Genomic DNA, 27,652 nt, shown 5'->3' on the forward strand with positions numbered 1-27,652 from the left:
TTGCACCTCTTCCTTTCAGACCACAGAGGTGACACCCTTATATTACATGGTTACATAGTAGGTTAGGTTGAAAAAAGACATATATCCATCAACTTCAACCACTAGGGAAATAACCAGAAAACAAATAATGTAAAGTTCTTCTTTCCTTTGAATGTAATTTCCAAATAAAGCCTTTGCCTTTTATTGAATCCACTGTTCAACTTCTCAAAAGAGCACAGCAAATGCTGTCAGGGTGTGTGGCCAGGTGGGAAATTTAAAAGCAGATTACCGAGTAATCTGCTTTTAAATACCGCCCGGGTCCCCAGCACCCCACTCCAGGCATCTGCAGTTAGATGCGATGCACCATGCAGGATTTCTGCATGGTGCATCACATCTAACTGCAGATTCGATCACCAATAGTAAATCCCGGGGGTGATGCCAGTGGCGATTTCCCGCTGGCAGCACCCCCTGGATCTACTCCTGCTCGCATCTCCCGGAGGCTGATCTCCAGGTGATGCGAGCAGGAGAGTGAGCAGGGCGGGGACATCCCCACCGCATCACCCGGCAAGATGTGTGACATCTTCCAGGTGATGCGATGGGAGTGATGGATTCTGGGGGTGGGAAATTTAAAAGCAGATTACTATGTAATCTGCTTTTAAATTTTTTTTACAGTGAAATACACCAAAAAACTCAAAATAAAAGTATCAAAACACATTTTAGTGCACCAAGCATCATTGCCCAGTGCCCTGATTAACATTTTGCCCACTATTATCCCTGACCTTGATCTGACCTTTTGATGGCTTATAAATCACTTCCTGAATGTATCATTTAATCACTTTGTCTTTGACCTTGATTGTTCCTGTTTGCTGGAGGCGGCATGGCATCAAAACGTCATCTCATCGGCGCAAGCGCTGTTTTGGAGGAATTTGAAAGCAGCGATGGTGATTTGGAGTCCCTTGTGGAATCGAGCGATAGTGATTCACCAGGAAATTTGTCATCGGACAGCGAAAGTGAACTGAGCGATGATTTTGAACCTGTGCGCACATGGTGTCCTTTTGACCTTGATGCGGACCAGGCAGCACCGCCAAGATTTACCGGCGCACCTGGGATGAAAATTGAGGCTGAATGCGACGACCCCCCGGCATACCTGAAGTAGTTTTTGACCGATGCAGTTATGCAAAAAATTGTTGCAGAGACAAACAGGTAAGCTGCTCTTGTGTTTGTTAACTTTTTGAAATTTTTTGCTAATTTTTTTTTTTTATGCAAACATATATGCTGCTCTGTGTTTGCTAACATATTACTTGTCACCTTCACACTATAAAAGAACATATCCTAAAATACTTTTTTATTATGTTTTTTGCAGGTACTCAGGACAACAACAAGGTGTTCCACACCTGAGGTTTGCAAGAAGCAGAAAGTGGGAACCTGTGAGCAAGGATGACATTTGGCTGTTTTTGGGCTAGGTGATCCTGCAGGGAGTTGTGGGCAAACCCGTGCGGAAGTGGTACTGGTCCAAGAACAAAATGATTGCCACTCCATTCTTTGGCACATTCATGCCAGAATACCGCTTTTCCCTCATCATGAAGTACCTGCACTTCGCAAACAATGAGGAATTTGATGAGACTACCCATCCTGCACCAAAACTCAAGAAAATTTGGAAAGTGTCTCATTTGGTTATACAAAATTTCCAGCAAACCTATGTGCCAGAAAGAGATGTCAGCATTGATGAAAGTCTAATGGTTTACAAGGGGAGGCTCAGCTGGGTGCAGTACGTTGCGTCAAAGAGGGCACAATTTCGCGTGAAGACCTATATGCTGTGCGAATCCTCAACTGGCTACATCTTGAATACGGTACTGTACACTGGAAAAGGGACACAGTTCAACCCCAGATACAGCCATTATGGATTGGCAACATCTTCAGTGATATCCCTCGTTGAGCCATTGCTAGGTCAGGGCTGAAGAGTACTGCCCATGATGCCTCCACCGTTCTGGTACACACAAAACATGGGAAAGAAGTGATGAAACCACAGGTGGTGATTGACTACAACAACACCATGGGAGGTGTGGACAGAGCCGACCAAGCCATGACATTCTACCCAGTGAGGAAACAGCAAAGGAAGCACTACAAGAAGATTTTCAGGCATCTTGTTGAGCAGTGCCTATGGAATGCCTACCTTCTGTACAAAAAAAAATCAGAGGCCTGTGAATCATTCAGACTTCATTTTGCAAGTTTCCGAATCCATAGTCAAGAACCACCAAACACCATCAGTGGCTATGAATAGACCTGGACGTCGTGCTTCCACCGTTGTCAACCTAGAACGGCTGGCCGGTCATCACTTCACTGAATACATCCCACCAACCCAGAAAAAGGCAGCACCTACAAGGATGTGTGTGGTTTGCTGCTCAAAGACTGATGACAGAGGAAGGAAGAAACGCAAGGAAACCAGGTACTACTGTCCTGACTGTGATGTTGGGCTTTGTGCAGCACCCTGCTTCAAAATCTACCAAACCCGGGATGTCTACTAAAAAATGTACCGTATTTTTCGGACCATAAGTGCCAGAAGTAACCATAAGTAACCAGAAGTGGGGGAAAAAAGTCCCTGCGTCTTATGGTCCAAATACAGCCTACACATATGCTGTTAAAAAAAAAGTTTCTTACCGTGTTTCCCTCCTATGCGTGTCTCCTTGATGCTGGCTGTGCAGCACGTGTCTGCTCCTGGCTGCAGTGCAGAGTGAAACTGAAAGTAACAAGCCGGCATTCTGCACCAGGAAGCAAGCTGCTGATCCCTGCCTAACAGAGATCCCTACACTTAATTACCGGTAAGTGAACAGAAGGGGACAATCAATGGCATAGAGTGATCAGAAGGAGACAGTCAATGGCATAGAGTGATCAGAAGGGGACAGTCATTGCATATAGTGATCAGAAGGGGACAATCAATGGCAGTAATGTAGTCTTTTGCTGACTTTATTTGTTAATAATGGTTCTAAATGCTGCTGTTTACTTTACAGGGTTTATTACATGTGTTTATGACTGTGTTGTTGGTTTTTAATGCACATAAAATATTTTAGGACACTATTTGTTTCAGAATCTTTTTTTTCTTCATTTCCCTTCTCTAAAAACTGGTGCGTCTTATGGTCCGGTGCGTCTTATGGCCCAAAAATACGGTAAATATTTTTATTTTTTTTTTCTAAAATCTGAATTTTATTTATCTTATTATTTATCAATAATGTTGCACCCTTGTTTGGAAAATTTCAGTTACAAATTTTTGATAAAAAAATTCTTTTTGATAAATTACATTGTTGTGGCCTATTATTTCATTATTTTTATAATAATGATTTATTATTATGTATTATATTATAATTTATGATTATAACATAATAAATAAATATAATTATTATACCCGGGAGTTAATCCTAAGAAATACAGGCCCACAATATAAACAAACATTTCTATGCAAAAAAAATAGGATCACTTTTTGCATAAAAAAACTGACAGAATTATAACGCTCGGGGGGGTTAATCTGTGGGCTCCTGGTCTTCTACCAGCCATCCCCAGACACCATCTCTTGTGCATTAGGTCCAGGGGGCAACCGTGTGCTGGGAGACCAGTCTCCCAAGGCTGAGCGGTGGCTTGCTAAAGGTGAAAAGCGCGGCGTTAGATTGAGGGACTGGTGTCTGGTGCTGGTGCTGACCAGGGCCTTACACTCTCCTGCTATTGCAGGAATAAAAAAAACACTTATTAAAGCAGAACTTGCACTTAATTTTTTTTTTTGAGCATTCAATAAATGTACTTACCACACCCAGCATATCTTGTCCTGATTTCTCTTTCCTTTACGCTGCTTAATGTGCTAATTAATTAATAACCAATATATATAGTGGGACATCGATGTGCGCTCTAAGCAACATAGGTCCTTATGTTATAGAGAGCACATTAATTTGGAATATGTATATTTACAATATAATACTTGTATGAGTCATTATAAATTCTAATTTAAACATTATCTACTGGTTTAGATACAATTTACGCAAGTAATATACGCATGCTGTCAATAATGCTCCTGAGGATGCCATACCTGGTGAAACGCGTCGAGTATATCCAACAACATGCTTTGATGATCAAACACTGTATATGGTCAACATTATATATGTTGATAAGTTGTTATATGCCTAGTGGAAAAAATTCCTTTGTCTGTGGTTGAACCCCAAGGATAATAAGGTGGTTCAAACCAACTTTTGATTACTGTGTATTGTATTAGGTAATCATATGACTTCAATTATTATACCCGACCACTGGTTGTGTACAGTGGCATTTTATAATTGACAAATCCTATTATAAACATTGTAATGTATGTTTAATACACCGTTTGTGCCAAAAACCCTGCTTAAATCTCTGTCTTTGTTGCTTTTTGATCTACAGCTTGTTTATAAAACAAATGCTCCTGGATAAAAAGTGTGCATTTTCTTTTACAACTTCTGCTTGTATAATAAAACAAACATTTTGTTTCTATTACAAGGCCTAACAAAGTAATTTACAAATCTCCCAGGCCCTGGCTAAGTTTGGGTCTCATGGCTGGGATGTCCAGATTTTGTCTCCTAGGACAACAAAGTTTAGGATGGCCGACTCTTTTGCAGTTTCCTGAGACAACCTTTCTTTTCCTGCTAAAGCCAACAAAGGAAACACATCAGGTTCATTGCTATCCACCCCAACAGCATCAATATGCAACCCCAGATCACAGGGTTTAACCACAGATGTATGTAAAACAGTCTAATAAATACATAATGGCTGTGCAAACAGGGACATGCATCAAGAAGCATCACACTCCATGGCATTGGCAGGCAGTTACACCTTTTAATGCCAGTTCCTTTCTGCATGTACTCCAGTAATAGATGACTGTCATTTCTGAGTGTATACATATAGACTATTTAGTTTGGTAAAGACATGTGTATCATAAACAATTTCTATGGTGTTTTTGTTTTGTTTTTCTTTTTTTTTTGTTTATTTTTTTGTCTTTTGTTGCAACCTGGTGGAACCTGTAAATATGATGAACCTGTGAAAGAAGGACGGTGGATTGGGACTGTGCTTGCACATAGTGCATATAAAATCAAACATAGTTGGAGTTATCATGAGCTTCTCTTTCCTAAACCAATCTGGACCAGGCTAATTCAAATCCTATTATTATATTAAGCAAACATAAAGGCCAAGTCGGTCTTCATGGGGGGAGCTTGGATGTTTTTAGCAAGGACTATGGAGGAGGACAGGTCCATCCGGGAAGAAGCTTCAGAAAAAAGGAAATCTACTGGCCTGTATAAGCTGTGACGTACATGGTGGAGAGGGCATGGACCGAGAGACTTCACAATACGAATTGTTGTAGATTTCTCCAGCCAGCGCCATATTTAGGTTGCAAAATATATTGTTTATCAGCTACAAAGGTTTGATGTTGCTAACACCCTTTCCAATTTATAGCCTGTGACAAATATATTGAGGTCTGTATATACAGAGAAAGGTAGCAAATACACTAAGATCTCTATACACAGACAGACGTGATCACATTTAGATCTCTATACACAGGCATAGGTGATCACACTCAATTCTCTATACACAGACAGAGGAGGTGATCACACTTTTATCTCCATACACAGACAGAAGGTGATCACATTTGGATCTCTATACACAGACAGGAGGTAACAACGCTTAGATCTCTATACAGGGACAGAGGTGATCACACTGAGATCTCTAGACACAGACAGAAGGTGATCACATGTGGATCTCTGTATACAGATAGGAGTTGATCACACATCGATCTCTATACAAAAACAGGCGTGATCACACTTAGATCTCTATACACAGACATAGGTGATCACACTAAATTCTCTATACACAGACAGAGAAGGTGATCACAATTAGATCTCTATACACAGATATAGGTGATCACAACCAATTCTCTATACACAGACAGAGGAGGTGATCACCTTAGATCTCTATACACAGACAGAGGAGGTGATCACACTTTACACACAGACACGCAGAAACCAAACCCCGCCCACGTGCAGTGAGAACAGACCACGCCCTCCTGCTCTCTCCCTGTCAGCTGCTCCTTAAATCCTGCAGTCTCGCGCCAGGACACGAATAGCGAGCTGTGATAGGTCCGGACCCCCGCGGTACTTTTGATTTTCTTCGTGAGATGGCATCAGCAGCGACTGACGGGATTCGCCAGAGTTCGGTAAGTGAAAAGTGAGGACCAGTGAATCGAAATGGCTTTGCGTATGTGTGTGATTTGTGCAGGGGGTTAGACTTACCAGGTTCTTGTAACACCACCTGTGGTGGCACCAGGCTGGCAAAGCCAATGGATGTCCTGGAGGGGTGGGTGCTTGTGTGGGCTGGTAGGGGACAGCAATGTATGAGGGGGCACTGATACTGTACGATGGCACTGACAGAATATTTCACTACCATCACTGTGGGATGCCAATGATTTCCTGTATTGTTTATGTGGATGGCACTGAATGAATATAACAATGACTGTATGGAGCACACTGTGCTTGTAATGGGTGAGGATGGGCACCCAGGGACTGTATGAAGATGGCATTGGCACCTGTCATTCTGGTGGCAAAAACATGGCTTTGTGTCTGTGTGTCCCTGACTTTCTGCATCATGGACTCTGAAGTTGTAGTTGGACTCCAAAACAACACAGTTATTGATGTGTACAATGAATCATTTAATATTTCTTCAGAAACCACAGCTTTCCAGTGTGCATGCTGAATACTGGGAACATCTGACCACAATGTAGGGAACTTTTTGGTGTCACAGGGTTTGGGATTTCTCTAGCCGGTGGACTACAGGTTGCAGCGTTCCTACAATAAAGCAAGAACAAAATCATCCAATCAATCTAACTCTATCAATCTAACTTTACATTCCTCGCTATCACCACTAAATGAGCTTCCTCCCACACTGATCTACTTTCTGTTTCATTTCCTATTTGTGCAGCCTGTGAAACGAAACCTTTTATTATTAAATATATGAATCATTGCGGTGGGAATACACACGATAGATGGTCAACGATCGTCGTCCAATCCGATCCGCCGGTCCGGTCGTTCATTTCCAACGACTATCCTCGTTCGTCGGCGTCGTTGGTTACTTTTTTTACAAACGATTTTTGGCCAATCGGTCGTTCGTCGTTCGTTCGTCCTTCATTTCCAACGATAAAAATTGGACGTGTGTACGCAGCTTTAGTCCAATATAAAAATCAAACAGTTTGCTTCAGCAAAATAAGTTCCAAAGTATTGTGTAATAAAATCCTGCTGCCGCAAGCAAGTACGCCAGGCTAACACCTGTTCTCACAAGTGGATAGCATTTTTGGTGACCCACCCACTGACTCTCTGTCAGCCCCAGACGGGCCAGTCCAAAACCCTGATCTGTACACTGCAGTGGGATAGGAAGGTCCACCCAGATCCTTCCCTCCTTTTCAAAAGTCTGGACCCTTCAACAACTAAAACAAAAAAAACCTAATTCCTGGACTCTTTTGCAGTATGTAACCTCTTTTATACAGGGACCATGACCTAAAATGGGAAGAAGATATCTACAATCCAGGACCCTGCTCTGTACAAGATATATTTGTATTTAGAACCAATAGAATCAATATGAACATTAATATACTTTACAGATTTACATTGTGTCCGTCTTCACAACACTTCTGGGGAGCCACATTTTCATCAGCCGTAAAATGCATTAAGTATTTGGGACTTAAATTTTATATGTTATTAGCTACATCTTGATGTAACAGGTTATAATGCTTTTTGTAAATGAAATGTCTTTACCACTTTGGGATTACATATGATTTCTAAAAATATTCTTTATGACTCATGGTTCTAAAGGTCCCATATTACTCCTTTTTTGTTGTTTGAAATATTTATATTTGGGATGTGGCATCCTATTGCTATTGCCTGGTATCCTATCTTTTGCACCGATTGGATCATAATTTTGGGTGGATAACACCCTTGTCCCCTGTTCTTCACTGGGGATCTATCTATTACTATCTTTATATGGATTGTCAATGTAAATCTTGACCTCTGTGAATGGATTTAAATCATTCATCTGTACGCTACAGACCTAATGAGACTCTGAGGTGAATAGAGTCTTCTGCAAATTGAGAAATATTTAGAAAAGTATATAAACTTATATCAAATCAATAGTCTACTGGCATGTCTATTATTTAGAGAATTATGTTCATGAGAAATGTAATACCTTTGGTTTGAGTGTTCACATTTTTCCAAATGAAAAGGATGAATGGGGGATACTCTGAGATTATGGGACTGATTTATTAAAACTCTCCAAGGCTGGAGAAGATACATTTTCATCTGTGAAGCTGGGTGATCCAGCAAACATGGAATGGATTTCTTAAAAGCTTTTTGCTATTTGTTAGGCGGCAGCCGAAGGGAGCCACAACAAGGAGGCTGAAGAGCCGCATGCAGCTCCGGAGCCGCAGGTTGCAGACCCCTGCCCTAAGGCATTACACATATGAAGATATTATTGTCGGTGGGAGATACCACTTGCAGAATTGCAGTAATGATGTGATACTTGATGTCTCACAATATCGCAACATGTGTTTGAAAATCTTGGAAAGAAACACTGAATTGTACAATGTGATCACATTTACACCCACTAAATATTTTTATGATGAATTTTATCAGCTAATAAGGACAGCTTTAGTTGAAGGTACAATTGATAAGGGCACATTTTTGAACATTTAAGAACCGCAACTTCCAATATTTTATGCACTTTCAAAACTGCACAAAAATCTTCAGGAACTTCCTAGACATCATTTTGTGCCCAGCATTATTTGCATTTCATCTAATGCTAGTTTATTGGTTGATAGTTATTTAAGCCCCTATATGCCAGGGTTGTCTTCATACCTTAAGGATACCCCTGAGCTGTTATAGCACTGTGTCCCTATTGTCAAGACATAAAAGTTGTGAACCATAAATAGATTACTCCAAAATCTCATTACCATTCTATTCAACATATGGAATTATGTTTTAAACAAAAAGAGCCTGATTTATCAAAGCTCTCCAAGTCTGGAGAAGATACATTTTCATCAGTGAAGCTGGGCGATCCAGCAAACCTGGAATGAATCTGGTCCAGGATTCAAAACATTTGCTAGCAAATAGAAAATTACTTTGAAGAAATCCATTTCAGGTTTGCTGGATCACCCAGCTTCACTAATAAAAGTGCATCTTCTCCAGCCTTGGAGAGCTTTATTCAATTAGGCTCATAGTGTTAGGCTATGTACACACCAAATGATTCTTGCCTAATACAAATGGGCAAACTAGAAACTGACATTTGTACAAAGGTCGCTCAATGTCGTTCGCCAGAACAGATCCATGAACGACCGATGGTGAAGGGAGGAGGGCACAGAGGGTGGTTCTTGTTTGTTCTCCCCTCCATTCTCCATAGAACAGTGCTCGATCGTTCACCTGTCACTCCTTTGTCACTGGAAACAATAATTTCAATATTTTCATTGAGTTTAATTAGAAAATGAAGTAAATAACAGGAAAATGTACACTGATTAGGGAGAAAAAACACAAATTTCAAAACATTAGATAATGAGGTAACACCTAGAGACAACTGAAATTGGGGTGACATGACATTTTGAGGAGAAACAAGGGAATCACCTAAAATTTTAATTAAAAGAAAAGTTATATAAGCTGAAGAGTAAACCAACCATGGCTCCCATGTCTTATCAAATTCCAAGAGGTTGTTCGTAAGAATGCTGGAGAACTTGTCATTGTCCATGATCCAACTGAGTTTGGACTTAATACTATCAATTGAGAGGTGATTGGACTGCCGAGATTTGGCAAGAGTAATGTGTGTTGATAAAAGCATATAAACTGTGTTTAGGTGAAAGGAATATTCACTTTGCTAAATAAAGAGCAATAAGGGGTAACAGGCAAATTTACATCCAAGACTGTAGAACAAAGGTCAAAGACATCTTCCCTAGTACCTTTGTGCCTTGGGGCAGGACCACCTAATGTGTTTCATTTTACCACTTTGGCCCCACCCTCTATAACACAAGGAGGCAGTCAAGGGGCATGGAAGAGTCTATCAGGCACCAGATACCACCCTAGGAGAAATTTGGTATTGCATTTATAATGCAAAGTGTTTTTAGACACTTTGGTAAGTAATAAAGACATCTGTTGCTGGTCTTCAAGGTCCCAGGTGAACTGTAGGTCTCATTCCCCAAAAAAAACATACAGAACTTGCTGATGGAGTGGACCATACACTGTAAATTTAAGAGAAATGGAACTGCCACCTTACCAGAGCAGTCATTTCTGAGCCATGATGTTCCAAACAAAGTGCCAGGTTTTGCACAAAGCTAAATGAAAGGATATATATAATCTATTAGTTAAATCTGCCAATTAAAATCTAATCTTCAGAATTATGTATAAGCACTGTTGTGGTTGGTTCTCACCTCAGTTTATTGTTTATGAAGTGTAAATGTATAATTCTAATGTATTATTTATATTTTTCAGTTGTCCCCCAGATTTTTGCACAGCAACTCCACAAGTCATACATGGCCTTTCAGTGCTGTAGCAGAACTTATAGGTATGTCATTTTTCAATATTTTTATCTTCAACACAACACATTATTAGGGTTTTTCAAGACTCCTACCTATTGGAATTCCAATTTTTACCTATAGAACATTTAGAGCAGTGTTTTTCAACCAGGGTTCTGTGAAACCCTACTGTTCATTCAGAGATTTCTTGGGGTTCCCTGAGCTTTGAGCAGTTTGTGACTTTAAGGTCAGGTTAACTGACACATTTTAACTGTAAGGGTGATCTTCTTTTCACTGGTTTAGCAATGTTAGAGACATTGTTCATTGTGACCACTGCACTAATGTACTGTGATCTGTAGATATAATAAATATAGCAGGGGTTCCCTGAAGAAGTAATTTCAAGGGGTTCCCTGTATCGAAGCCCTCTCAGCCCGTACCCCTGCGTATAGACTTTCCAGCACGCGCAGCAACAGTCCGCGCACCAGCAGGCTGAAGAGGGGTTTGTCACGGGGCAAGGGTAACCACTCCTGTTAACCCTTGCCAAACACACCAGCACAGGTAGTTTGCCACGCACCGTTACCCTTGACAATTGCAGTTGTGCTTCTCTAGGGTCACCCGCTGCCACTCCAGACAGAGATGTTTCAGAAATGTTATAGAAACGCTTCGGGTTTGCAAGTTACACTCTTTCTATTTACAGCATTCAGAGATTCAGCTTACACTTTTTATAGGGTTTTATAAATAAAAGCATACAAAAACACAGTGCATAAACAAATTATAGAAAAATAAAGACTAATCTAAGAATAATAACAGAACATTAGCAGAACTATAACAGAACATTAGCAGAACTATAACAACAGCATAAAATAAAAAGGGAAAACTGTGAAATAATACTTAGGTAGAGTTGGTTTTCCTGGTCCAGGTTGCGGTGTAAAGTCCAAGTTATTAGAGTCACTGGGCTCCCTGCAGTGGGCTCAGTGTGTCAGTGCCGTTGTCCTTAGCGACATGATGGTATCAGTGAGAGCTCTCTGCTAGACATTTGGCTTTTATATGCCAACAACAGAGACGGGACTAATACAATAATCCAATAACAGCCAGTTGGGGGCTGTCTGAGGGGCTGTGACCACATGGATTATGGACACTTCCAAAATGCCCTAGTTCTAGCCATTAATAATATTTTCATAAGTACAGATATTATGAACTGCCGACCCCCGGGGTATTATTCACCACAATATACGATGTTCATAGAGACCAAACTAGGTGTGTCTGGTATGCTCCCCCAGAGCAGAATGGTGAATTGGAAATATAAAGATTAGGAAAAAAATGTGTTTCAGAATACATATCAGAGAAGCTATGTCTGACCTCTGAGGTTTTTGACACTTGGGACACAAAACTCCAACTTTTAAAAAACTGGAGACACACGGACAATTAATTTACAGCAAGCTATTACAACTTAAGACCCTTTGTTATTTTAAAGGGGAGAAAAAATTCAATTAGCACAAAGACCTTACACAGGAAGACCCTTTGTTAATTTTAAAAGGGGAGATCCGGACCTAATATTTACCACAATATCACATTCAATAATATTAAAAAAAGGTTGATCTAGAGCAGGCATGGGCAAACTACGGCCCGTAGGCCAAATACAGCCATTTGGGGTTTTTAATCTGGCCCATCAAATATTGGTAAAAACTTGTCCACTGGCTTAAAAGGGTGACCAACAACATTGTTCCCATTGAAATGAAATGCAATTTGAATGTATGTTTTCTTTTACTTTTAGTTAACAGCTTTCACACCTAGTTTATATAGGCTCATACAAAGGCCCTGATTCATTAAAGCTCTCCAAGGCTGGGGATAATACACTTTCACCAGTGAAGCTGGGTGATCCAACAAACCTGGGATGGATTCAAAGCATTTGCTAGCAAATAGCAAATGACATTGAAGAAATCCATTCCAGATTTGCTGGATCACCCAGCTTCACTGGTGAAAGTGTATTATCCCCAGCCTTGGAGAGCTTTAATGAATCAGGCCCAAAGACTCTTCATTCATCTGATACTGGCCTGGCCCATCTCTCAAATTTTAAAACTTATTGTGGCCCCAACAAGTTTGCCCACCCCTGATCTAGAGCCTTCCAAACTTCTCTTTATTTTCCTTGTATCATATCAGAACAGAGGTGGAAAAGAACCCCTGTCTTAAAGTCTTCCAGTTACAGTAATTATTGAATCTTATCTACAAGCATCTATTTGTGAAGGATATGCTCAATAGGGGATATAACAATATCAGACCACGCCCCAGGGTTTCTCCAAATTACCCTAAAAAATGTAAATCTGAAAATATGGCAATGGAAACTCAATAAATCTCTATTAGATGATTTTATCACTAGAACTGATATTGCTGAGAAATCGAAGCAATACTTCCTCTGTAATATTACTCCAGATGTAAGTCCAATGACAATTTGGGAAGCTCATAAGGTAGTGATAAGGAGGATACTAATCAAACATTGAGCTAGATTTAAAAAAATGGCAGATGGAGATCTCAAATCTGATTAAAATTCAGAGAAATGGAGCAGATACACAAAATTACCCTTGATACAAAGACAGATAGGGAACTGATTAAAACTAGAGATAAACTGGCTTCTTTATGCCTAGGCAAGGCCAAATCAGCACTAGTGAGATGTAAACGAACTCTTTACGAGTTTGGGAACAAAAGTGGTAAGCTTCTTGCCAATGCTTTACGATCACAAAGGGAGAGGTCTTTCATTTCCTTTATTGTTGATGACAAGAAACAAAAAAAACTCCTTGTGAAAGATATTGCTGAAAGTTTTAGAGCCTATTACAAATCTCTCTATAACTTACATTCCTCTACTCCTACAACAGGCGCTAAGGAAAATAAAGTGTCAATGATAAATCAATATCTTGCCAAATCGGGTATACCTCAATTGTCACCAGAAGACGTAACAGCACTAGAAATCCCAATCACCGAAATAGAGTTCTTGTGAGCCATAAAAAGTACCCCCCTCAGGGAAATCACTTGGGCCAGACGGTTTTACCTTATCCTATTACAAAACCTTTGAAGATCTACTGGCCCCTCATTTTTTGAAAGCATTCAATTCACTAGCACAGGGGGGATCCTTGTCTTCAGATTCCCTTAGAGCATATATAGCAGTAACCCCCAAAGATGGAAAAGATAGCCCCTCCTGTAAGGACTACAGGCCAATATCCTTACTAAATCAGGATCTCAAACTTTTCACTAAGATACTAGCTACTAGAATTCAAACAATTATATACAAAATTGTACACCCAGATCAGGTGGGTTTTGCCCCCTCTAGAGAGGCAAGAGACAATACGGTCAGAGTCCTAGAATGGATTTATACATCAAAAATATCTGGAAAACTGACATGCCTTCTCTCGACTGACGCAGGCTTTTCATAGAGTTGATTGTCAGTTCATGAAACTTACGCTCGCACCATATAGGGTTGGGTGAGCGAATGTTAACTTGGATAAATTCCATATACTCTAAGCCATCAGAATCCCTTGCATTTACTAATGGTACACGACAGTGTTGCCCCTTGTCACAATTGATCTTTATACTTACCTTGGAGCCCTTTTATTGTCATATACAAGCCTCCACAGATATTAAGGGGGTGGTATCTGACTTTATCCCCAGAAATATGTAAACAAATCGCCTGCAATTTCCAATTTAGATGGGAGCCTGTGGCAATTAAGTATTTGGGGGTGATGACTTCTTTTAAATTAGAGTTTGTTTAGGTTAAACTTCACACCATTGCTGTGCAAAATCAAAAGTGACTTAGAAACTTGGATGACGAGGTCCTTTATATGGCTGGGACGCATGAGGTGGTAAGATGAATCTTCTACCTAGAATTCTATACTTGTTTCAGACCTTACCCATCCACCTCCCCCAGACCTTCTTTAAAAAACTACATTTGAAAATCTTCTGGCTCATTTGGAGGGGCAAGAATCCAAGGTTAAGTAGACAGCTTTTATTCAGACATAGGAAGGTAGGGGGACTTGAGGTTTCCTACTTCGCCTGGTAATACACAGCATCACGTCTAGTACGTCTGCTGGATTGGTACTCTGACTCGAGATTGAAACAATGGGTAGCCTTGGAACAGAATTGCAGTAAAATCCCTGGTATCTAACCTACCATGGATGGTTTCACCAATCCAATATATTGATTGGAAACACCCGCTCATACAGGCTACACTGCAGGTATGGGAGAAATGGTGTGCTCATAAAGATATTTCTATGTGGCGTACATTAGGGAGATCTATTACACATATTCTAGACATATCCTGCGTTGAGGACTTTCTGGGAAGGAGTCCAAGATATTTGTCAAAAAATGATGATTAGGTATATACCAGATGACCCAGCATTTTTCCTATTATATCTTAATGATTGGCCCCAACAATTGTACAACAATTCTTTAGTGAAATACCTGGTGATGGCAGCTAAAACCTGCATCCCCAGAATGTGGAAGAAAACTGAACCTCCCACACTAGCTATGTGGGTACGTAAAGTGCAAGAGATTCAGAATATGGAAGATCTGACTGCAGGGATTTATGATAGAACAGAATGGTATTTAGACACATGGGCTCCCTTGATCCGCTTCAAGGAAATGGTAGACTATAAGAATTTATTTGATTACCAAGCAGTGTAATTATTCAAGTCTAACAGTAGTACTTTGATAGGTATATTGAATTTTGGGGTGATAATATAATATTGGGGTTATAATAATAAAGTTCTAATAGTTCGGATAAGTTTGGATAACTATTCTCTTTATTTTAACATAGAAAAAAGTATATTGTTACCTGTTTATATTATGTTTTGTATACAATTTTGTTTATTGTTATTGTTGTAAAATACATAAAAAAAATAAAGTGTTATAAAAAAAAAAAAAAATTTGGGTCTGAGGATAAAAATACCCATTAAGGGTGACTTTAGAAGAAAATGTAAAAATGTAGAAAAATGTAGAAAAGATAAGACATGGGTATTTGATACTTTCTTTACAAGGTCCTACCTAGATTTTATCTAACAGATCTAACATCTGAAGTTATCCAGTATCGGGACAGTTATTACCAATGAAGGATTCTTTGCCAGGGCAAAAATAAAATTTATTTGTGGAATGGCTTTTAAAAGTTGTATTACACACAATAGTAGAATTCCATATTTGATGTAATTCTTGTAACTACAGCTTGCTCTCTTTACCAGTGGAAGGGAAAAGTCCTTTAAAATGACAACATTATTCTTTCCTTGATTCCAGATAATGCCTATGATCCTGATGTCAACGCTAAGCAAATCTGGATCGACAAAACGGTTCTTAACAGTGAGACATGTCTCACATTTACAGACAATGGGAAGGGGATGACTCTAGACAAGTTATACAAGATGCTCAGGTAAGGAGTGTATACTATTCACCTTATTGGGGATGGCCCATTATGCCAGAATTTCATAAACTGTGCTTACACTGAGGTTGTACTAAAATAATATAATGTTGGGTTTTTATTGCTCCATCTCACTTGTCCTTAGTCGCACCAGTCACTATCACAAAAAGTGTGGGACACCACCATTGTTTATAGTACTTAGAAGAAAATAGGATTAGAGTTATGTTAAATGGGACTGATTTTTTAAAGCTTTCCAAGGCTGTAAAGTATATACTTTCATGAAATGCTGGGTGATCCAACAAACCTAGAATGGATTTCTAAAAAGTGATTTGCTATTTGTTAGCAAATGTTTTCAATACTAGAAACGGGCCCATTCCAGGTTTGCTGGATAAAGTGTACCCTCTCCAGTCTTGGGAGTTTTAATAAATCAGGCCCAATGTCTTCTATTTGATTTTTTTTCGGTATTTAGTGAAGAGTTTTTTATCCTTTTGTAAGTCCAAATGTTTTAGGGGCTCATTCACAGCCTACTGTTTGCTAGGTACATACTTATCAGTCAGAGAATGTTTGGGCATTACCTAGTTAGGATATGTCTGTTTCTTAGACTCTTTTTTAAATGTTGCTTTTAACATTTTGTCATCTGCGTTTTAGCAACAATTGAGATTTACACTTAACAGGTTGATGTAATTACTTGTAGTGCATAATACACAACTACATCAAACATTGCATAGAGAGTGATGATACCTCTATATTTCTCTGCTGCATGTATTTCTGTCTGTTTCTGTTCTCCTCAACATATAGTGTAATGAATAGGGTTAGCATCACAGTGGGCAACATGTTTAAATTTGTTTAAATTTTCTCGTGCATGTGATGCATTAAGAAGCAACTGTAAGCTTTCACGTAAGTGTACTGCAACAAAGATGTGCATGTGAGATGAATGAAAAAGGAATGTGCATTTCAGCCCATAAGTAAGGGCTTTTTTGTGCACATCTAAGGTTCTGTTAGAGAAGTACAGTTATAACTTTGGGGCAGACTGGTTGTGAAGTCTTCAATTTGCTTTTGTAGTTTACCAAGGTACCAAGTGGGAAGATGTCAAGGCAATTCTCTCAAAAAGACATGTAAAGGGATCGTGTGAAATTCCTAAATGTAACTGTTTTCTCAGGATAAAAAAAAACTCTTTACTCCAATGCACATTACAAAAAGCTTTTTTTTTTTTTTGCTGTTTTGACGCAATTTTTGTTTAACTATGAGTGGGTCAACTTCTTAAAAGTACATTATGCATTGAGTATATATGCATTTAGTGGTGGATCATACATTGAAACATGTCCCCAAAAATAAAGCAGTAAGAGATGTATGAAAAGTTATGGCTGGGCTGTTGGGTAAAACAGGGAGATGGCAATGTCTTTCTACTGGAATCTCTGAAAGGTTTGTAAACAACCATGTATAGATTCAGCTTGTCAGCCACCACATAAAACATAAAACCAGTTACAAATTTTTTTTGTGAACTTTTATTTCTCTTCCCCCATATGAATATAATAGTAGCATGGTCAGAGATGGTTATTTGTCCCAATATTTACATGTTTTCTTTGTGATTTGTGCACTGTTAGCTGTGTTTTACCTCTTGCCTTTTCATGGAATAATGTCTTTGTTCTTGTCACAATTCAGTTTCGGGTTCAGTGACAAGGTTGCTGTTAATGGTCATATGCCTGTCGGCCTGTATGGAAATGGATTCAAGTCGGGATCTATGCGCCTGGGAAAGGATGCTATTGTGTTTACAAAAAATGGCTCTGAAATGCACGTGGGGATGTTATCTCAAACATATCTGGAGAAGATTAATGCAGAACATGTCATTGTGCCAATTATCTCCTTTGACGAGCAAAATATCCTTTTGACATTTAGTTTTTTTTTATCATGATTTATCTTCAAATTCTGACTTCTGCAACGTCACTTAGTTTAAAGTATATATAATAACAAAAATTTCAGCAAAAATGCTTGCACAAGCATTTGCAAACACCAATAATTCAAATTTCTGGAGCTGACAGGGTCCGTAAACTTCTGCGGGATGCTACATGTAGGGTAGGTTCAGACTAGCAGGTAAAAACTGTGGCGTTTCCTGCTCCCAAACACCTACTGTTCACTGCACTTGGTTCCAAGCAATGTTTTGGAAAAAGAAAAAAAGTGGAGTTCCCCTAAACATTACACCCAGCCCCTTTAATAGGTTTGGGACCATTGAAGATAGGAAAAGGGGCAGTGTGTGTGTATGCCCCCCTTCCATAAAAGGTCTTCCTGGAATCTGGCATGCCAAGGATGGAACATTCAAAAAGTGTGAGGCCAGGGGAAGAGTATAAAAATAGCAATGTGAGAGAAGAAAATAGTTTATATTTTTTTTTGTAGTACTAACTTTTTTCATGTATTTAGAGGGCTGATATTAACCCCTCACTTTAATGACCTTTAAAGTAATGTGAATTTAGTTAGTAGTATTCACATAGACCTTTTTTTTTTTTTATTTAGGGTAGTAATATTCACTTGTCACGTATATAGAGGGCTGATATTATTCTTTCACTTTAATCACCTTTATATCTATGTAATTAATAATGAAGGGATTGATATAGTTAGTAGAATTCACATATACTTTTTTTTTTTTTTTTTTGAGTTACGGTATAAATATTTACTTTTTCCATGTATAAAGAGGGCTTATGTTAACTTTACACTTTATTTACCTTTTTATCTATGTATATAATATTTAAGGGATTGATATGGTTAGTAGAATTCACGTATTCTCACTTTTTTTTTTCTTCTCTCCCACTTTTTTAGAAAGTTCATTTTTTCACACTCAAATTCACCTTTACTTAAATCTTTTCTTGATATTATTTTATCACACTACAATTCAGTTTTGGTAATGTTTTTAAAAGAAGTTAGTTCTATATTTAGTTCATTTTATGACATGAACTGATGGGGGTAATTTTAAAAGAAGAATGGGCGTTATTAATGGTGTTAACTATAATAGATGAATACCTGGGTATGACTGGATAATATTGAATTTGTTAAGGTGTCTTCCTTTTTACCTTTTTAATTAATTTAAAATAAAACTTAAACAAAATTATTGAAAACAAAAAGTGTGTGGCCTTTGACAAGAGCAGACCCCCATCTACCCTCACCAGTAGCATGGTCATAATTAGTGTGTATGTGGGAAGGCCAATTATTTTGCTTAACATTACAAGACTGCTTATAAAACTTGACAGTTTTAGAGTCCCCAATGCTAGTTCCCCCAGGCTGTACAGATACATTACCAGTCAAAGTTTGGATAGACCTAGTCATTCAGTGTTTTTTTCTTTATTTTATTATTTTCTACATTGTAAAGACATCCAAACTAAGTGGACACATATAGAAATGTGTTTTAAACAAAAATGGGTTAAACATACCAGAATATGTTTTATATTTTAGATTCTTCAGAGTAGCCACCATTTTGCTTTATTTATAGCTTTGAACACCCTTGGCATTTACTGATTTAGCTTCATGATGTATTCACCTAAAAAGTTTTGAATTAGTTTCCAAAGATGTTGAGCTCTTGTTGGTTGCTTTGCCTTCATTCTTCGCTTTAACTAATCCCAAAACATCTCATTTGGGTTTAGGTTGGGGTATTTTGGAGGCCAGGTCATGTGACACAGCACTCCATTACTCTCCATCTTGGTCACATGACCCTTAAATAACCCAGAGGTTCCTGGTCATTATCCTGTTGAAAAACGAATCATGGTCCACCTAAGCACAAACTAAATGGGATGTGATGCAGAATGCTGTGATTACAATACCGGTTAAGTGTGCCTTGGATTTTGAATAAAGCACCAACAGTGTCCCCTGCAAAGCACCCCTACACCATTATGCCTCCTGCTCCATGCTTCACGGGGGGAATCACACATTCACAATTCATCCACTCACCTTTTTTTCGTCTCAGAAAGACATGGTGGGTGGGATCAAAAAGCTCAAATATGGATTCATCAGGCCAAAGAATATATTTCCACTGGCGTAATATCCATTCCCTTTGTTTCTTAGCCCAAGCATTTCACTTCATTTTGTTGTTCTTCTCAGTAGTGGCTTCTTTGCAGCATAAAAGCCAATCACTGTTTAGAACTTTGTAGTAACTCTACCACTGCACAACTGATAGTCTCAAACACATTAGGAAGGAAAGAAATTACAGAAATTAACTCTTGACACAGGCTTACCTGATAATACAAAAACATTCCAGGTGACTAACTCATAATTGAGAGAGTGACAAAAGTGTGCAAAGATGTCTCCAAACCAAAGGGAGGCTAATGCTGAAAAATCGAAAATGTAAAATATGTTCTGGTTTGTTCAACACTTCTTTTTTGTTTAGGTCGAATTCCATATGTTTCTTCATAGTTTTTTTTTAATAGTAATTTAATAGTAATCCTTAATGTAGAAAATAATAATGTTTGGGTTTCATTGAACCCTATGGGAAGTGTTTTCCTGAACATAGTCTAAGACATTTTGGCATCTTGTTTTTGAATAACCAAATGATACACCTCAGTGATATTCAGTTTAACCTAAAGGCTCATCTTTTTTTTTCAAAGCTTATTGTTGTATGTTTTTTGTTTTCTTATTAATAATAATACACATTCTTTGTGAGTTTTCTTAACTCTTCTTACAGCAGTTGGTGAAGACGTTGGACTGTGTTGCCAATCTGAACGCGATCCTCACTCACTCTATCGTTAAAACTGAAAGAGAAGTTTTAGTAGAACTTGACGCCATTATTGGCAAAACAGGAACCAGGATAATTATCTGGAACTTAAGAAGGTTGGGTCTCAGTGTGCATAAATAATCTAATGCAGAATCCAGAGAGAAAACCTAGTAGAACAAGCAACATAGGTGTAGGACAAATGAAAAGTTTGTCAATGCAAAGTATTACTTTACTACCTTGCAGTTACTAATGTTACACGTTTTTTTGGTGGATAAAAATCTAAGCACGTTAAAGAATTTCAACCTGGAAGAAGTTGTCTTCTGTGCTCACCCTGATCTTTGCACTGTTTAATCAGAATAGGAAAAGCTCCAATTTCAATATAGGAGTAAGGCATTTATCCTCCTTCTTCAGATGGGTTTTTGTTTTGCTTTACATATGTTTGACTGTAAGTAATTTTAGGCTTTCTGAGTTTTTAGGAAAACATTATTAAATGGAAAGTTTCTTTTATCTCATTATTTACACCCTTCACTGCCAGTACCAGTTTCTCTTTGGGATCAAGCAAGTGTCTCTGTTCTTCTATTGCCGATTGCCCCTTCATACTTTTCAGAATATTTCATTAGATAATATAATAGTAAATAGAGAAGTTCAGAGATTTTTTTGATCGTTCAAATACTTATTTTACACCTTAATGTTTTCACACAATTGAGTTGAATAAGCTGTGTACTGTTAGGAAGGCATTTTTTTTCACGCAAGGTTTGCTTTAGGTTTGAGAGTGTGAACACATCACCCTTCCCTACTTCTTACCCGGTGGTGTGCAAGAAACACATTTAAAGAATGGATTATTCTGTAATCAATAACACTTCATTTGTCCTGTATTAAAGCTATACCTAAATATATTTTAAAAAAGTAACATAGTTGTGTTTTTTTTTCATAAAAACTGTGAACCTTTAAATTAAACAAGTGTGTCAGCATTTTTATTATCAGCATTTAGATTGAGCGAGCACTAGATACTGTTAATCAACATCAAATCTCCCATACGGAATATTTGTTCTGCTGAAGATGTCCAAGAATCAGACACAATGGAGCACAAGAAGGTAAACATCTTTTAAGTGTTTCTATATTCAGAGTTTTGTTTGTTTTTACTTTTAGTGAGAAGAATGGTGATACAGAATTCGATTTTGAAACGGATAAATATGACATAAGAATTCCAGAGGATAATGATGGGTCTTCTAAGAAGGGCTATAAAAAGCAAGAAAGGAAGGACCAAGTCCCACCAGACAGTGACTATTCATTACGTGTACGTCAGGAGGTCACATAATCTTTGTTTGGCTTTGAACTCTGTTTTCTGCTATTATCTTTTTATAGTCATTCTATTTTACATATTCCTCACTATCTTTGAAACATGTTTGCAGTAAACTGATAAAATGTGTTTTTTCTTACCATAAAATGCCATTATTTTCAGTTTACATAGTAAATGAGGGTGAAAAAAAAACATACATCCATCAAGTTCAACCACTAGGGAAATAAACATATCCCAGATATAAAACCCTATGGACATAGTTGCTCCAACAGGGGAAAAAATTATTTCCTGATTTTCTGAGGGTATTGAATGTTTCCTGGATCAACAAATATTAGTCTCTGTTATCTTTAAACACCAATAAATGGACATCAGCTAGTAAATACCATTGCCTAGATGTTTCTTGATGCAGCGTTGCATGTATGCAAATGTACCCACAGGGTCCTCTAGGGGCCCTTTTTACTAGGCTCAAACACACATTTATTTTCAAACATACTTTTCCTGCACATGAAAATGGTATAGTTTGCCGCTGATGATCTCATTATGAAAGTTTCATTTTCTTGACTTCTGTTTTCATTGAACAATTGTGTAGCGTGTGAATACAGATCTCTGGATGTGTTTTTTTTTCTCATCCATTGAGGGTCACAGGATTTATTTCACCTTAGTGAGTTAGGATTCTGCATACTGGAGGATCAGACACTGGTAAACAGGTCGTGTTGAGGGAGCAGTTAATGCAAGTTTTGGAAAACATTTCAGTTTTACTGTCCAGAGGTTACAGTGGTTCATTTAGTTTCTGGAACCTTAGAAACGGTCACTAAAACGGAATAATTGTCGAGTATATGATTCTGGTCTTTCACAAGAGAAATAACAGGCTGGCTCTGATCTAAAGTCCATATTGTCAATGTCGTGTCCAGTTTTCCTGTAGGCAGCATTCCAATACAAAGGTGAAACCAAAAAAGTAAGTTAAAGTAAACCTTTCCTCCCTTTAAAACTGTTAAAAATCCCACTTACTGAAGAACAGAAGCCAGAATGCCTATGTGCTTACTTTTTATAAACTGCCATTATTTGTGCTCTCCTAATCCTAGTTTCATTGTGGGAGTGACACCATGCTACAAAGCTTTACTCTATTCACATTTCTGTATCTGTAATGTGTATCTACTTTTGTTTCTCCAACAGGCATATTGCAGCATTCTCTACATGAAACCAAGGATGAAGATCATAATCAGAGGTGAAAAAGTTCAAACACAACTTGTTTCCAAAAGCCTCGCGCTCATAGAAAAGGATGTCTACAGACCCAGGTTTTTGGGTGTATCTTTTTAATTTAAGATTTACTGTCCAAGTAACAAAAAAAAAAATTAAAGAAAGCACATTCACAGGGCAGAAAGGTGTCTCAGAGGTTAGCACTCTGGCCTTTGCAGCAATAGGTCCCAAGTTCAAATCTCGGCCAGGACACTATCTGCGTAGAGGTTCTCCTCGTGTTTGCATGGGTTTACTCTGGGAAGTGCAGTTTCCTTACAAATTCCAATAAACATGCAGTTAGCTTTATTGGCTTCCCCCCAAAATTGACCTTAAGACTGTATTAAAAGACATGACTGAGATAGGAACATTAGTTTGTGAGCTCCTTTGAGGGACAGCTAGTGACATCCCTATGGACTTTGTAAAGCACTGCATAATAATAATAATCAACATCACTTTACATACCTTGCCAGTGGCTGTACAAGTTTTCACTATTGCATATTTAGAATACCATAGGAGTAGGAGACGAGGATACCCAGGTGGCAGCTGTTTGGATTTGCCTGGTGATCAGTTATTGCCTATTTGCAGATTGTTATCAACAGGCTTGTGGGTAAATGAAAAACTGTGAATCTTTTATGTATTAGCTTTTTGATTTTAAATATTTTGTTAATCGCACTTTATTCCAATAACAGCCTTCCCAGGCAAAATGCTGTAACATCTTGCAGTGTTCAGTAAGTTAATGCTTCATAGTTTCCTTAATATGGCCAGAATAAACCTGTGAAAATTACTTTTGGATACAATTGCCGAAACAAGGAGCATTATGGGATACTGATGTATAACAAAAACAGGCTCATTAAGGCCTATGAAAAAGTTGGCTGCCAGTCAAGGGTGCGTATTCTGTTTGATAGCTGCATAAGCTGTGTACTTTTTAGCAATTTTATTTTCTTTACGTTTTTTTTTTCATTTTTCCAGGCTAATAATGAAGGCGTTGGTGTTGTTGGCATTATCGAATGTAACTTTTTAACACCCACACATAACAAACAGGACTTCGACTTCACCTATGAATATAGGTAAGGCAAAGAAATATACTATTTGACTTTAAGCCTAATCAGTAACAATTTTAGTCATCAACATCAACCAAGCAGAAAACAAGATTTTAATTCTTTTTGTGGGGTTAGAGCAACCTTTCTTGACATGTCTAACTTAGGGAAACCCTTGAAATAACCTTCAGATTATCAGGGAACACTGCTATATTTACTATATCCACAGCTCACAGTACATTAGTGTGGTGGTCATTGGGAAGTATGTCTCCCTTACAGATAGCCAAAAACATCATTAGTGTCAGTTACCCTAACCTGAGAGTCACAAATTGCTCATTGCTCAAGGAACCCTGCAACCTCTGCAGGAACCCTAGGATTCCACAGAACCCTGGTTGAGAACCACTGGGTTAAAGTATGATCATTTCACTGCCAGCCAGATATTTATTTGTATAGATTTGTTTTGCACAATGTACTCATATTCTACCCCATCAATATGTTCAGCACTGAGAGGATGACATCAGTGTTTCTATCTGAAAGAAATGCATATGAATGCAAAGCAGCTGTGGGTGGGTGGGATTTTGAGACTGTACCTTTAGTATTTTGGCTTTGAGTGATACTGGCCACCTTCAACATGAAGGGCATATTGTAACAAAGTAGTAGTACTGTGGGGGACAGTTACTGATTAGAAGTGAGTGTTGCGACAAAACTGCTTTTTTCTTGTTCCAAAGGACATTATAAAATGTAGTGAAGTTGAGCTATAAAATACATAATAGAAGTATGGTCTACTTGATAGTTTGGTATTTGATTTGTGCTTTGCTGTATTTTAAAAGTCTACTGCATTCCTTTGTGTGATGATTCTGTTGATCCTGGTGGAACACACCTTCTGGTGATGCCTGCACACCTCTATGCTCCTGCTGATCCTTTAGAGAAGTGTGGGTATTTTGGAAGGGATTAGCTGTAACTTCGGTTAATGTGAATTGAGCATGTACTGTACAGACTTTTGCAATGCTTACTGAATTATTTCTGTTTCCTGGACAGGACTAGTAGACCAACTATTTTATTGTATAATGTTGTGTAATGTTTCCTCAACCCCAGCTTCTTCCAACAGCAGGTGCTGGATAGTTAAACCAACTAATGGTTATTTCCATACCCGATGATTATTTGGGGTTCGGAGATTGCTGTACCTTCTTGAATTGGCTAAACTTTTAACTTTTCATATAATTCATATTGTTTTTTAGGCGAACATTATCTAACTTAGCAGATAAACTTTATGACTACTGGCATGCAATGAAAGAGAAAAGGCATGCTCTCTCCAGTGATGATATTCCTGTTGAAGATGTACAGTAAGTGCCTGAAAAACCAATTAGAGAAGCGTTGAAAAAAAAAAAAGTTTCTTTACTTTCTTAGTAGTAGTTCTGTGTATTAAAGTTTCTAGATGATAGTGTGAATTGGACCTACATGATAGATAGATAGATAGACAGATAGATAGATAGATAGATACCTCTTCAGTACACTGAGAAAATTAAAAGTAGCATCTAACTGGTAGCCGTTACCAACATTTTTTTTTCAAATGCCTTAGTATTTTTATATAGAAATTTTTGCTTTTTTTTATTATACGAGAAATTCTGTATCTTTATAGATGTTTAACAAGCTACCTGTAGTGGAGTAAGAAGTAACTTTTGTAAATGTACATAATTGGGATGTCTGTAATTTGATCCTAAGCTTATTTGAGGTTAGAATTTAAGTAAATGTTAAAAAAGTGTGATATATTTACACTAGGAGTAATATGCTTGTCTGCTTTAGGAAAAAGCCTGACCAGACCTGGGCCCAATGTGATGACTGTCTGAAATGGAGGAAACTTCCTGATGATATAGGCAAACTGCCAGAAAAGTGGTATTGTCACATGAACCCCGACCCTCAGTTCCGGTAAGGGTAACCACTCTATGCTGTGTTGGACAGCAGATTTGTTGATTGCTGTGCATGTTATTATCCCTAATCTTCATCAGGGATTTTATTTAAAACAGAGACTGCAATGTACCACAGGAGCCTGAGGATGATGATGAAATCACACAGCCAACTTATGAAAAGACAAATAAAAAAAGGTTAGTAAAGTTTCTTGTATGCATGTCCATTATTATTAAAAGCATGTGTAATAGTGTTTACAGAACAAAGCATGAGATCAGAGAGTATGGCAATTCCAAAGTAACAAAGAAGGTCGTCTCATGCATGTGCTGCTTGGAAAATAGCTGTCCGAAAACATGATTTGTGGTTGAAGGAAAGGTAGGTATTATCTTAGGGGTGAGGGGTGGGTGATTTTGCTAAAAGCCTTTAGGCAGGCAGCTACATTTTTTTGTTGGTTTCTACCATTTTAAATCCCAACTGTAGCCATAAATGTCTTTTAGGTTTGAATTGAATAAAGTGTAATATATGTGTACTATGTTGCTTCTATGAAGAATTCCTTAGCAAATATTTAATCCGCTTCAAAACTACACAGGTCAGCATAACAGTGACATTTTAAAATCCTTTACATCATCTGTTAAAACAAATGGTGAAGGAAGGTCCTTGTTAGTGCATTGCAATATCTAACTTGTGTGGCACAATCACCATTTTCATTTTTGCATGTACACTGACCAAAGTTTTGTTGTCATATTGTCAGTCACCAAAGTCATTTTTTATTCTTTTTATATTTTATACAACTTTTTTTACTTATTGCAATCACAAATCTATCAATAATCAACCAAGCATGGTAGGTGACGTCACCACTGCACTCCGTTGAAGCCAATAAAGCATAGACTCTTCTTGATTATTTTCTAAACCAGCTAGTATTTCTGGCATTTGACAGCTCTAAACCCAGCAGTACTTACATCTTTTATAGATGTTTTTAATGCCTATGAGAAATCAGTTAAGGAATGGTCGCTTCTCTTACATTCCATCCTGACACCCCCAGTCATGGGAGTCCCAGGCACATTTTCAGTTGTGATCAAGGTTTGTGATTCAATCTGTCCAGATCACCTCTGCTATGAAAACAAAATGTATTATTTTTCAGTACTAACTGCTGTCTTTACATTGTCTTGTTCAGTTTTTGCCCTTTTACAGTTGTCTAGTTTTTGTTTTGAAAATGTAAACAGTCAAATTTGAAATTTTTTTATTCTTGCAGGAAATCTGAAGCAGCCCAACAGGTATTTTTTTTTTATATCTAGTAAAACAACTTACTTTAGAAGTGAAAAGGTATTGTACTTCTATTTTTTGTGCTGTTTCAGGTCAGTAGTAAGTCAAGCATTCTGGTCCCTCTGCTTAGTAAGGAAATGCAAGCAGCATTCCCTCATGTAAGGGGACATTACAGATCAGCACCGCTGCCTGGACCTTCAGCAGCAGCACCTAAAACTGCTGGGCAGCCCAGTCCCCAGGCTAACAGGTAAATTATTCAGTCCAGTTAGGCCATAAATTTATAAAATGTGTATTTTGT

General features: G+C 38.1%; 1 protein-coding gene across 1 annotated transcript in view; it reads left to right on the plus strand.

Annotated features, from left to right (window-relative positions):
• The first annotated feature begins 6,048 nt into the window (after positions 1-6,048).
• Positions 6,049-27,652, plus strand: part of LOC140321559 (MORC family CW-type zinc finger protein 3-like) — a 36,102-nt gene continuing 14,498 nt past the window's right edge. Inside the window, exons 1-14 of the mRNA XM_072398280.1 lie at positions 6,049-6,199; positions 10,503-10,575; positions 15,800-15,932; positions 17,583-17,797; positions 20,582-20,729; positions 21,763-21,910; positions 23,087-23,218; positions 23,915-24,034; positions 24,119-24,216; positions 25,425-25,529; positions 25,990-26,112; positions 26,211-26,288; positions 27,344-27,365; positions 27,447-27,601. Of these exons, the coding sequence (XP_072254381.1) occupies positions 6,161-6,199; positions 10,503-10,575; positions 15,800-15,932; positions 17,583-17,797; positions 20,582-20,729; positions 21,763-21,910; positions 23,087-23,218; positions 23,915-24,034; positions 24,119-24,216; positions 25,425-25,529; positions 25,990-26,112; positions 26,211-26,288; positions 27,344-27,365; positions 27,447-27,601 (1,589 nt within the window). The 5' untranslated portion in view covers positions 6,049-6,160. The remainder of the gene's footprint in view (positions 6,200-10,502; positions 10,576-15,799; positions 15,933-17,582; positions 17,798-20,581; positions 20,730-21,762; positions 21,911-23,086; positions 23,219-23,914; positions 24,035-24,118; positions 24,217-25,424; positions 25,530-25,989; positions 26,113-26,210; positions 26,289-27,343; positions 27,366-27,446; positions 27,602-27,652) is intronic.

This window comes from Pyxicephalus adspersus, chromosome 1 (assembly GCF_032062135.1).
Source record: "Pyxicephalus adspersus chromosome 1, UCB_Pads_2.0, whole genome shotgun sequence".
Classification (NCBI taxonomy): domain Eukaryota; kingdom Metazoa; phylum Chordata; class Amphibia; order Anura; family Pyxicephalidae; genus Pyxicephalus; species Pyxicephalus adspersus.